Source organism: Panulirus ornatus, chromosome 3 (genome assembly GCF_036320965.1).
Source record: "Panulirus ornatus isolate Po-2019 chromosome 3, ASM3632096v1, whole genome shotgun sequence".
In the NCBI taxonomy this organism is placed as follows: domain Eukaryota; kingdom Metazoa; phylum Arthropoda; class Malacostraca; order Decapoda; family Palinuridae; genus Panulirus; species Panulirus ornatus.
In genome coordinates this window covers 45,171,609-45,185,525 of record NC_092226.1, presented here as the reverse complement: position 1 = coordinate 45,185,525, position 13,917 = coordinate 45,171,609, and the positions used below count along the sequence as shown (strand labels likewise).

General features: G+C 40.8%; 1 protein-coding gene across 1 annotated transcript in view; it reads right to left on the bottom strand.

Moving 5' to 3' along the window:
* LOC139762511 (uncharacterized) overlaps positions 1–13,917 on the bottom strand; it is an 854,543-nt gene that overhangs the window by 561,670 nt on the left and 278,956 nt on the right. The window contains exon 8 of the mRNA XM_071687495.1: positions 3,734–3,872. Within this exon, the coding sequence (XP_071543596.1) occupies positions 3,734–3,872 (139 nt within the window). The remainder of the gene's footprint in view (positions 1–3,733; positions 3,873–13,917) is intronic.

Here is a 13,917-nt window from a genome sequence, read left to right as displayed (position 1 = left end):
AAAGCAGCTCATTAATATTCCAGGAGAAGTTCAGACATTCTATAATAATGTCCACCACAGAAAAGATGTGGCTTTGAATTCTTTGGTATCAATTCATCATTCACGCTTTTTACATGCATAATTGCACAACAGATTTCCTATAGTAAAAGCATAAATGTAATTTTTATACAAAGTACCAGGTGAGATTGACTGTAGAATGGGAAAAGGTGAGATCAAGTGACGAGGGGAGTGGATGGGGAATAGGATGTATTTAGGGAAGCAATGATGGCTTGTGCATAAAATGCAAGTGGCATGAGAAAGGTGGGAGGTAGGCAGATTAGAAAGGGTAGTGGGTGGTGGGATGAAGAAGTAAAGTTGTTAGTGAAAGATAAAAGAGAGGTATTTGGATGATACTTACAAGGAAGGAGTGCAAATGACTGGGAGATGTATAAGATAAAGTGGCAGAAGGTCAAGAGAAAGGTGCAAGGGTTGAAAAAGAGGGCAAATGAGAATTGGAGTGAGAGATTATCATTAAACTAGGGAGAATAAAAAGATGTTTTGAAGGAGGTAAATAACGTGCGTAGGACAAGAGAACAAATCGGAACATCAGTGAAGGGGGAAAGTAGGGAAAAAATAACAGGTAGTGAGAAGGATATGGAATGAATATTTTGAAGGTTTGTTGAAAATGTTTGATGATATGAGTGACAGATATAGGGTGTTTTGGTTGTGGTGGTGTGCAAGGTGAGAAGGTCAGGGAAAATGGTTTGGTTAAGAGAGAAGAGGTAGTGAAAGCTTTGTGAAAGATGAAATCTGGCAAGGCAGGCAGGTATGGATGGTATTACAGAGGAATTCATAAAAAAGTGGGTGACTGTGTTGTTGACTGGTTGTTGAGTATATTCAATGTATGTATGGATCATGGTGAAGTGCCTGAGGATTGGCAGAATGCATGCATAGTGCCATTGTACAAAGGCAAAGGGGATAAAGGTGAGTGTTCAAACTACAGAGGAATAAGTTTGTAGAATATATCTGGGAAATTATATGGAAGGGTATTGACTAGTAGGGTGAAGGCATGTACAGAGTATCAGACTGGAAAAAAGCAGTATGGTTTCAGAACTGGTAGAGGATGTGTGGATCAGGTGTTTGCTTTGAAGAATGTTTGCAAGAAATACTTAGAAAAGCAAATGGATTTGTATGTGGCATTTATGGGTCTGGAGAAGGTATATGATAGAGTTGATAGAGATGCTCTGTGGAAGGTATTAAGAATATATGGTGTGGGAGGCAAGTTGCTAGAAGCAGTGAAAAGTTTTTACCAAGGAAGTAAGCCATGTGTACGAGTAGGAAGAGAGGATAATGATTGGTTCACAGTGAATTTCGGTCTACAGTAGGGGGTGTGTGATGTCTCCAATGTTGTTTGATTTGTTTATGGATAAGGTGGTTACGAGGAAAATGCAAGAGTTTTGGAGAGGGTTGAGACTGCAGTCAGCTGGGGATGAGAGGCCTGAGAAGTGAGTCAGTTGTTGTTTGCCAATGATACAACTCAAGATACCAGTAAGAAACTTGCAGATGTTGGTGAATGAGTTTGGAAAAGTGTGCAGGAGAAAGTTGAGAGTAAATGTGAATAAGCAAGGTTATTAGGGTTTACTAGGGTTGAGGGATAATTATTTGACAGGAAAATTTGAGGATTGGAGGAAGTGAAATGTTTGATATCTGGGAGTGGACTTTTCATGAATGGGAAACCCTGGGAAACAGAAGTGGTCACAGGGTGGGGAAGAGGCCAAAGGTTTACCCCAAACACTTCACATGCCCTGGTTCAATCCATTGACAGCACGTCAACTTCAATATACCACATCATTCCAATTCACTCTATTCCTTGCACGCCTTTCACCCTCGTGTATGTTCAGGGCCCCAATTGCTCAAAATCTTTTTCAATCCACCCTTCCACCTTTAATTTGGTCTCCCACTTCTTGTTCCCTCCACCTCTGACACATATATCCTCTTTGCCAATCTTCCTTCACTCATTATCTCCATGTGCTCTCTTAACCATACTCTTTTTATTACCACACATCTCTCTTACCCTTTCATTACTTAACCGATCAAACCACCTCACACCACATATTGCCCTCAAACATTTCATTTTCAACACATCCACCCTCCTCCACAAAACTCTCTCTATAGCCCATGACTCGCAACCATATAACATTGTTGGACCCACTATTCCTTCTAACATACCTATTTTTGCTCTTCGAGACAACGTTCTCACCTTCCACACATTCTCCAATGCTCCCAGAACCTTTGCCCCCTCCTCCGCCCTCTGACTCACTTCCGCTTCCATGGTTCCATCCGCTGTTAAAACCATTCCCAGATATCTAAAAATGTTCACTTCCTCCAGTTTTTCTCCATTCAAACTTACCTCCCAATCAACTTGTCCCTCAACCCTACTGAACCTAATAACCTTGCTCTTATTCACATCTACTTTCAGCTTTCTTCTTTCACACACTTTATCATACTCAGTCACCAACTTCTGCAGTTTCTCACATGAATCAGCCACCAGCGCTGGATCATCAGCAAACAACAACTGACTCACTTCCCTCTTATCCACAACAGACTTGCCCCTCTCTCTGAAACTCTTGCATTCACCTCCCTAACCATCCCATCCATATACAAATTAAACATCCATGGAGACATGCACCTCTGCCACAAACCGACATTCACTGGTAACCAATCACTTTCCTCTCTTCCTACCCGTACACATGCCTTATATCCTCAATAAAAACTTTTCACTGCTTCTAGCAACTTACCTCCCACACCATATACTCTTAACATCTTCCAGAAAGCATCTCTATCAACCCTATCATATGCCTTCTTCAGATTCATAAATGCTACATAAAAATCCATCCGTTTTTCTAAGTATTTCTCACATACATTCTTCAAAGCAAACACCAGACAAAAGTATAGTAAAAAATAAGTTCAGTGATTTATACAGTTAGTTTATGGCTTTAGATTCATGATGTAGCAACAGGGGAACAGCAACGAGCACTGGGTCATTTAAGGTGATATTGCACTTGAAGACAACATTGTGGGTAAACCAAAGTATATCAAAGGGATAATGCCTAAGTATTATCTCAAAGGGAGTGGGGTTCTCATTACCTGCTCACTAACTTAATCCTGCTGGGTAAAGACAGAACTTGGCAAAAAAATGCAAGTGTTCATCCGATTCATTTTGTTCCTCACATGTCATTTCTTTTGTTGGATGCATGTGCAATAATGCTTAAGGTATACACATCTCAATTAATACTTTGGACAAAATATTAAAAAAAGTGGAATAAGCATTTAACAGCCAAACTGGATTTTACAGGACTTTACACCTGACAGGTTTTCCGTACTCTCCAAAAAAAAAGAGTTGCACTACCTATATTCTCTCACTTGCAGAATAATGTGGATAATTCAAGCATTAATAAACTGAATTCATGGAGTCCTCTGCTTTTCCACAAACTAAATTCATGGATTCCTATATTCTTTAATAAGACTAATTCAAGAATCACTATTTCAGTTTCTGTACAACACACAACATTCAACATTCAAACAGAAAGACAAATTCAAGAACGATCTGGTAAATGCATGAACACCACATGCAAAACAAAATGCTAGTGTCAAGAAAGTTTACATTCACACAGCATTACTTAACCACTCACCAAACATATTCATTCAGCAAACCATTTTTCCCACTGGCTGGCATTAGCGCAAAAAAGCGTACCTGGTATCTAGGAAGCCTGTCACAACGTACGTGAGAATATAATCAACTCTGACAGGATTTTCTGGAACTGTCCATGTACAATTAAGTGACTCCCAGTTCCTAGAAATGCATGTGAAGTTCTCCACATCCTGTGGCATATCTGAAAACATAAAATAATTACCCTTTAAACACTGAAAATAATATTGTGTACAATACTTTTACACAAACATACAAACTCTCCTTGTCACACATAACACTTAAAAACACTTAACACACACAGCTCATTCTTCGTAACACTAGATTTTCTTGTGGTGAACACTATGAGCTAGCCCAGCCTTTTGGCAAAACGGTAGGAACACTACATACAAGTAACAAGTGGGAACATTTTGGCAAGAGAATTAGGCAGAAACATTAAGCAAAAGTACAAGGCAAGAATATGAGGCAGAAGCATTAAGTGGTAATGGTCATTAAGTAGTCTTAAGATCATCAGGTTGAAGCCTCTGCAAACACTGTGCTAGAGCTGACCTGTGCCAGTAGCCTATCAAGGGTGAGGCACTAAAGGATAAGAAGTGGCACTAGAGTTCACTTGTTATGGAGACTCTATTACCATGGTCATGCCCATGAAGGAATTCTAGGAGGGTACAGGCATCAGAGATATAGATAGATAGATACTTATACTATGTACAAATATGAGTACCTCAGTTTACAATAAAAATTCTCATCAATTCTATTAAAAAAATCATGTGTCAAACAGCCAACTAAATTGATGATTTAATGCCACGTCCCAACATATTTTGCATGGGACATTATTGAAACAACAGCAAATGAACATCATATGGAAGGCTTTGATCTATATATGAAAAGCAGCTCATTAATATTCCAGGAGAAGTTCAGACATTCTATAATAATGTCCACCACAGAAAAGATGTGGCTTTGAATTCTTTGGTATCAATTCATCATTCACGCTTTTTACATGCATAATTGCACAACAGATTTCCTATAGTAAAAGCATAAATGTAATTTTTATACAAAGTACCAGGTGAGATTGACTGTAGAATGGGAAAAGGTGAGATCAAGTGACGAGGGGAGTGGATGGGGAATAGGATGTATTTAGGGAAGCAATGATGGCTTGTGCATAAAATGCAAGTGGCATGAGAAAGGTGGGAGGTAGGCAGATTAGAAAGGGTAGTGGGTGGTGGGATGAAGAAGTAAAGTTGTTAGTGAAAGATAAAAGAGAGGTATTTGGATGATACTTACAAGGAAGGAGTGCAAATGACTGGGAGATGTATAAGATAAAGTGGCAGAAGGTCAAGAGAAAGGTGCAAGGGTTGAAAAAGAGGGCAAATGAGAATTGGAGTGAGAGATTATCATTAAACTAGGGAGAATAAAAAGATGTTTTGAAGGAGGTAAATAACGTGCGTAGGACAAGAGAACAAATCGGAACATCAGTGAAGGGGGAAAGTAGGGAAAAAATAACAGGTAGTGAGAAGGATATGGAATGAATATTTTGAAGGTTTGTTGAAAATGTTTGATGATATGAGTGACAGATATAGGGTGTTTTGGTTGTGGTGGTGTGCAAGGTGAGAAGGTCAGGGAAAATGGTTTGGTTAAGAGAGAAGAGGTAGTGAAAGCTTTGCGAAAGATGAAATCTGGCAAGGCAGGCAGGTATGGATGGTATTACAGAGGAATTCATAAAAAAGTGGGTGACTGTGTTGTTGACTGGTTGTTGAGTATATTCAATGTATGTATGGATCATGGTGAAGTGCCTGAGGATTGGCAGAATGCATGCATAGTGCCATTGTACAAAGGCAAAGGGGATAAAGGTGAGTGTTCAAACTACAGAGGAATAAGTTTGTAGAATATATCTGGGAAATTATATGGAAGGGTATTGACTGGTAGGGTGAAGGCATGTACAGAGTATCAGACTGGAAAAAAGCAGTATGGTTTCAGAACTGGTAGAGGATGTGTGGATCAGGTGTTTGCTTTGAAGAATGTTTGCAAGAAATACTTAGAAAAGCAAATGGATTTGTATGTGGCATTTATGGGTCTGGAGAAGGTATATGATAGAGTTGATAGAGATGCTCTGTGGAAGGTATTAAGAATATATGGTGTGGGAGGCAAGTTGCTAGAAGCAGTGAAAAGTTTTTACCAAGGAAGTAAGCCATGTGTACGAGTAGGAAGAGAGGATAATGATTGGTTCACAGTGAATTTCGGTCTACAGTAGGGGGTGTGTGATGTCTCCAATGTTGTTTGATTTGTTTATGGATAAGGTGGTTACAGAGGAAAATGCAAGAGTTTTGGAGAGGGTTGAGACTGCAGTCAGCTGGGGATGAGAGGGCCTGAGAAGTGAGTCAGTTGTTGTTTGCCAATGATACAACTCAAGATACCAGTAAGAAACTGCAGATGTTGGTGAATGAGTTTGGAAAAGTGTGCAGGAGAAAGTTGAGAGTAAATGTGAATAAGCAAGGTTATTAGGTTTACTAGGGTTGAGGGATAAGTTATTTGACAGGAAAATTTGAGGATTGGAGGAAGTGAAATGTTTTAGATATCTGGGAGTGGACTTTGCAGTGAATGGAACCATGGAAGCAGAAGTGAGTCACAGGGTGGGGAAGAGGCCAAAGGTTCTGGGAGCAATGAAGAATGTTTGGAAGGAGAAAATGTTATCTCGAAGAGCAAAAATGGCTATGTTTGAAGGAATAGTAGTTCCAACAATGTTATATGGTTGTGAGGCATGGGCTATAGATAGGGTTGTATGGAGGAAGGTGGATGTGTTGGAAATTAAATGTCTGAGGACAATATGTGGTGTGGGTGGTTTGTTCGAATAAGTAATGAAAAGGCAAGAGAGATGTGTGGAAATAAAAAGTGTGTGGATGAGAGAGAAGAAGAGGGTGTGTTGAAATGGTTTGGACATATGAAGAGAATGAGTGAGGAAAAATTGACACAGAGGATATATGTGTCAGAGGTGGAGGGAACAAGGAGAAGTGGAAGACCAAATTGGAGGTGGAAGGATGGAGTGAGAAAGATTTTGAGGGATCAGGGCCTGAACATACAGGAGGGAGAGAGGCATGCAAGGAATAGAATGAATTGGAACGATGTGCTATACCGAGGACGACTTGCTGTCAAAGGGCTGAACCAGGACATGTCAAACATCTGGGGTAAGCCATGGAAATGTGTGTGGGGCCTAGATGTGGATAGGGAGCTGTGGTTTCAGTGCAGTACACATGACAGATAGAGACTGAGTGTGAACAAATGTGGCCTTTTGTGTCTCGATGAAGTGGGGGGCAGCGATGCCCCCCACAGACCTTTACATGGTTCACCCCAAATGCTTCACATGCCCTGGTTCGGTCCATTGTCAGCACGTCGACCCCAGTATACCACATCATTCCAATTCATTCTATTCCTTGCATGCATCTCACCCTCCTGTATGCCCAGGCCCTGATCGCTCAAAATCTTTTTCACTTCATCCTTCCACCTCCAATTTGATCTCCCACTTCTCCTTGTTCCCTCCACCTCTGACTTAATTTTTCCTCACTCATTCTCTCCATATGTCTAAACCATTTCAACAAACCCTCTTCTGCTCTCTCAACCAACTCTTTTTTATATTTCCAAACATCTCTCTTACCCTTTCATTACCTACTCAATCAAACCACCGTACACCACATATTGTCCTCAACATTTCATTTCCAACACATCCACCCTCCTCCATACAACCCTATCTATAGCCCATGACTCACAACCATATAACATTGTTGGAACTACTATTCCTTCAAGCATGCCCATTTTTACTTTCCGAGATAACTTTATCACCTTCCACACATTTTTCATGGCTCAAAGAACCTTCACCCCCTCCCCCACCATGTGACTCACCACCTCTTCCATGGTTCATCAGCTGCTAAGTCCACTTCCAGATACCTAAAATACTTCACTTCCTCCACTTTTTCTCCATTCAAACACATCCCAATCAACTTGTCCTTCAACCCTACTGAACCTAATAACCTTGCTCTTATTCACATTTACTCTCAATTTTCGTTCTTTCACACTTTCCCAAACTCAGTCACCAACTTCTGCAGTTTCTCACACGAATCAGCCACTAGAGGTTTCATCAAAGAACAACATCTGGCTCACTTCCAAGGCCCTTTCATCCCAACAGACTGCATACTCGCCCCTATCTCCAAAACTCTTGCTGTTGTTTATTGCATAGGTATGGAGGATGGAAAGAAGAGGATACAAGGGCAGGCACCTAAAGCAAGAAGGGTGACAGAAAGGGTGATAATGAGGATGAAGATAGGAAAGGCACCTGGAACTAGAGCTGATATACTGAAATATGGAGGAGAAAGTGTCATAGAGTGGATGCATTTGATATGTAATTTTGCAAGGAAGCAGAAGGCTGTGCCTGAGGATTGGATGGAGGCAATTATTGTACCTTAATTCAAAGGAAAAGGTGCTAAGGATGTATGTAGGATTTATAGGGGAATAACTCTGTTACGTATACCTGCAAAAATTCATGCAAGAGTGTTGACTTACAGAGTGATGGAAGAGACTGACTGCAGAATAAGTGAAGAGCAAGGGGATTCTAAGAAAAGTAGGGAACGTTGTGGATTATATTTTTCTGATGAGAATGATTGGAAAAGTATCGAGCAAAAGATAAAAAGCTTTCACCGGATCTGGAGAAAGCATATAAGTAAAATGCTTTATGGGATGTGTTAAAGATGCACTGAGCATGTGAACAACTGCTGGATAGTGTGAAAGCCTTCTATAGAGGAGCAAATGCAGATGGAGACAGATGGAGAGTTGAACAAAGTTTTGGTATACATGTGGCTGTGAGACAGGGCTGTGGGGTCACTCTGGCTTTTTAACATTTACATGGATGGAATGATACAAGGGATGAAAGCAAAACTAGAGAAAAGGGGCGCAGACATGAAGTGTAGTGGTGAAGTATGGTAGCTAGTGAAAACCCTGTTTGTGGATGATGCTGCATTGTTTGTTGGGAATGAAGAGGAGTTGCAGAAGGCTGTAAGTGTATTTTGTGATGTGTGTAAGCATAAGAGATTGAAGGTAAATGTGAGTAACAGTAAAGTAATGGTGTCTGAAAGGGCACAGTGAAAGTATAAATTTAGGAAAGCCTTATGGAGTGACAAAAGAAAGTAAACTAAACTGTGTTGTAAATATGGGGGAAGAAAGACAAGAAAAAGTAACAGAATTTAAGTTCTTGGGAGCTATCTTGGATAATTTTGGTGATATGGATGAAAAGATAAGAGAAAGAGCAGTACAGTGTAAAACAGTCATTGAGTCCCTTAATAGAATAATGAAGAGTAGAAGTCTAAGTATGGAATAAAAGAAAGGAGGATGACCTAAGCAGCCAAAACATGGACAAGAGACTGGTTAGAGAGGTCAAGTATTCACACTAGCGAAAGTTAATATTTGAGAAGAGCATGTGGTGTGACTAGACAGAATGAAGAAATTGATAAGAGTGTGGATGAGATATTTCATACGGCAGGGAATGCAATAAGAATGAATTGTGGAGTGACAGATCAGGTGAAACATAAAGCCTTGGGGTAGTTTGGGCTTGCAGTACAAATGCAAAACGGGAAGGTCACAAGGGAAATGTATGATAGTAAGTTTAAAGTAGCTGGTGTAAGACCTGTAATATGGCAAAATAGAAAGGAAAAGTACTGGAGGGAGAGAAATGGGGAAATAATGCATGGAATTAAGGAATGCAAGAGTTTTGGAAAGAGGGGCAAGTATGAAGTCTGATGGGGATGAGAGAGCTTGGGAAGTGAGTCAGTTGTTGTTCGCTGATGATACAGCGCTGGTGGCTGATTCATGTGAGAAACTGCAGAAGCTGGTGACTGAGTTTGGTAAAGTGTGTGAAAGAAGAAAGTTAAGAGTAAATGTGAATAAGAGCAAGGTTATTAGGTACAGTAGGGTTGAGGGTCAAGTCAATTGGGAGGTAAGTTTGAATGGAGAAAAACTGGAGGAAGTAAAGTGTTTTAGATATCTGGGAGTGGATCTGGCAGCGGATGGAACCATGGAAGCGGAAGTGGATCATAGGGTGGGGGAGGGGGCGAAAATTCTGGGAGCCTTGAAGAATGTGTGGAAGTCGAGAACATTATCTCGGAAAGCAAAAATGGGTATGTTTGAAGGAATAGTGGTTCCAACAATGTTGTATGGTTGCGAGGCGTGGGCTATGGATAGAGTTGTGCGCAGGAGGATGGATGTGCTGGAAATGAGATGTTTGAGGACAATGTGTGGTGTGAGGTGGTTTGATCGAGTAAGTAACGTAAGGGTAAGAGAGATGTGTGGAAATAAAAAGAGCGTGGTTGAGAGAGCAGAAGAGGGTGTTTTGAAATGGTTCGGGCACATGGAGAGAATGAGTGAGGAAAGATTGACCAAGAGAATATATGTGTCGGAGGTGGAGGGAACGAGGAGAAGAGGGAGACCAAATTGGAGGTGGAAAGATGGAGTGAAAAAGATTTTGTGTGATCGGGGCCTGAACATGCAGGAGGGTGAAAGGAGGGCAAGGAATAGAGTGAATTGGAGCGATGTGGTATACCGGGGTTGACGTGCTGTCAGTGGATTGAATCAAGGCATGTGAAGCGTCTGGGGTAAACCATGGAAAGCTGTGTAGGTATGTATATTTGCGTGTGTGGACGTATGTATATACATGTGTATGGGGGTGGGTTGGGCCATTTCTTTCGTCTGTTTCCTTGCGCTACCTTGCAAACGCGGGAGACAGCGACAAAGCAAAAAAAAAAAAAAAAAAAAAAATTAAAGACAGGGATAACTGGAGACTGTTTTGCTATGGCTATCCCGTGATGGGAGTCCCCAGAGGCAACAAGCATCAGAGATGTAGACAGACAGATAGATAGATACATTAAGAATGATATCTTTTTTCTATCATAAGTATAACTGTTATAGACAGGGCTCTTCTTCATTTTGAAAAGGACAAACTACTATTTTTAAATGAGAAAATATTCAGCACTAAGCTAAGAACTTGACAGATGGAAGAAAAGCTTATGAGGACTGGCACCAAGTTTGTTTGTATCAAATCCAGAGGCAATGACAAGCAAATCATGTGAACACTACAGCATTTGCACTAGCATGTAAGTTGAAAACTTGAACATTTTGAGGAAAGTTTAATGACAAAAGAACCTGTTGTCAAAAAATCTTTTTAATATTTCTGAACATATTGCTCACATACCATACAGTTTGCTGATCTTTGTTGTACTTGAGAAAAGTGAAGATTAATAACATATGGCAACATAATGCACTTTAACGATAGGATTTCATCCACTTTGTCAACCTTTCCTCAATCATTTTCTCCATATGTCCAAAGTATTTCAGCAAACACATGTTTACCAAATGGCGTCCTAGCTTCGTCTCCTTGATGTACATCAACTGACTGTTATATTTCTCTCTTGTGTCTCCCCTGATGATGTGATTATTACACGAAAGTGCACTTGGGAACTTTTTTTTGTGTGTCATTTTCCCTGTGGACTTATATATGTATATGTGTATATATGTATATGTTTATGTATGTATACGGTGAAATGTTATGTATGGATATGTGCATGTATGGGCTTTTATGTGTGTATATATATATATATATATATATATATATATATATATATATATATATATATATATATATATATATATATATATATTTTTTTTTTTTTTTTTTTTTTTTTAAACTTTGTCGCTGTCTCCCGCGTTTGCGAGGTAGCGCAAGGAAACAGACGAAAGAAATGGCCCAACCCCCCCCCATACACATGTACATACACACGTCCACACACGCAAATATACATACCTACACAGCCTTCCATGGTTTACCCCAGACGCTTCACATGCCTTGCTTCAATCCACTGACAGCACGTCAACCCCTGTATACCACATGACTCCAATTCACTCTATTTCTTGCCCTCCTTTCACCCTCCTGCATGTTCAGGCCCCGATCACACAAAATCCTTTTCACTCCATCTTTCCACCTCCAATTTGGTCTCCCTCTTCTCCTCGTTCCCTCCACCTCCGACACATATATCCTCTTGGTCAATCTCTCCTCACTCATTCTCTCCATGTGCCCAAACCATTTCAAAACACCCTCTTCTGCTCTCTCAACCACGCTCTTTTTATTTCCACACATCTCTCTTACCCTTACGTTACTTACTCGATCAAACCACCTCACACCACACATTGTCCTAAAACATCTCATTTCCAGCACATCCATCCTCCTTCCGAGATAATGTTCTCGACTTCCACACATTTTTCAAGGCTCCCAAAATTTTCGCCCCCTCCCCCACCCTATGATCCACTTCCGCTTCCATGGTTCCATCCGCTGACAGATCCACTCCCAGATATCTAAAACACTTCACTTCCTCCAGTTTTTCTCCATTCAAACTCACCTCCCAATTGACTTGACCCTCACCCCTACTGTACCTAATAACCTTGCTCTTATTCACATTTACTCTCAACTTTCTTCTTCCACACACTTTACCAAACTCAGTCACCAGCTTCTGCAGTTTCTCACATGAATCAGCCACCAGCGCTGTATCATCAGCGAACAACAACTGACTCACTTCCCAAGCTCTCTCATCCCCAACAGACTTCATACTTGCCCCTCTTTCCAGGACTCTTGCATTTACCTCCCTTACAACCCCATCCATAAACAAATTAAACAACCATGGAGACATCACACACCCCTGCCGCAAACCTACATTCACTGAGAACCAATCACTTTCCTCTCTTCCTACACGTACACATGCCTTACATCCTCGATAAAAACTTTTCACTGCTTCTAACAACTTGCCTCCCACACCATATATATATATTTTTTTTTTTTTTTTTTTTTTTTTTTCCATACTATTCGCCATTTCCCGCGATAGCAAGGTAGCGTTAAGAACAGAGGACTGGGCCTTTGAGGGAATATCCTCACCTGGCCCCCTTCTCTGTTCCTTCTTTTGGAAAATTAAAAAAAAAACGAGAGGGGAGGATTTCCAGCCCCCCGCTCCCTTCCCTTTTAGTCGCCTTCTACGACACGCAGGGAATACGTGGGAAGTATTCTTTCTCCCCTATCCCCAGGGATATATATATATATATATATATATATATACATATATATATATATATATTTTTTATTTGCTTTGTCGCTGTCTCCCACGTTTGCAAGGTAGCGCAAGGAAACAGACGAAAGAAATGGCCCAACCCACCCCCATACACATGTATATACATACACGTCCACACACACAAATATACATCCCCATATATCTCAATGTACATATGTATATACACACACAGAACAGACACATACATATATACAAATGCACACAATTCACACTGTCTGCCTTTATTCATTACCATCGCCACCGCGCCACACAAGGAATAACATCCTCATCCCCCCTCATGTGTGCGAGGTAGCGCTAGGAAAAGACAACAAAGGACCCATTCGTTCACACTCAGTCTCTAGCTGTCATTCAATAATGCCCGAAACCACAGCTCCCTTTCCACATCCAGGCCCCACACAACTTTCCATGGTTTACCCAAATGCTTCACATGCCTTGATTCAACCCATTGACAGCATGTCAACCCAAGTATACCACATCGATCCAATTCACTCTATTCCTTGCCTGCCTTTCACCCTCCTGCATGTTCACGCCCCGATCACTCAAAATCTTTTTCACTCCATCTTTCCACCTTCAATTTGGTCTCCCACTTCTCCTCGTTCCCTCCACCTCCAACACATATATCCTCTTGGTCAATCTTTCCTCACTCATTCTCTCCATATGACCAAACCTTTCAAAACACCCTCTTCTGCTCTCTCAACCACACTCTTTTTATTTCCACACATCTCTCTTACCCATACATTACTTACTTGATCAAAACACATTAACCACATATTGTCCTCAAACATCTCATTTCCAGCACATCCACCCTCCTGCGCACAACTCTATCCATAGCCCACACCTCGCAACCATACATCATTGTTGGAACCACTATTCCTTCAAACATAACCATTTTTGCTTTCCAAGATAATGTTCTCGACTTCCACATATTCTTCTAGGTTCCCAGAATTTTCGCCCCCCTCCCCCACCCTATGATTCACTTCCGCTTCCATGGTTCCATCCGCTGCCAGATCCACTTCCAGATATCTAAAACACTTTACTTCCTCCAGTTTTTCTCCATTCAAACTTACCTCCCAATTGACTTCA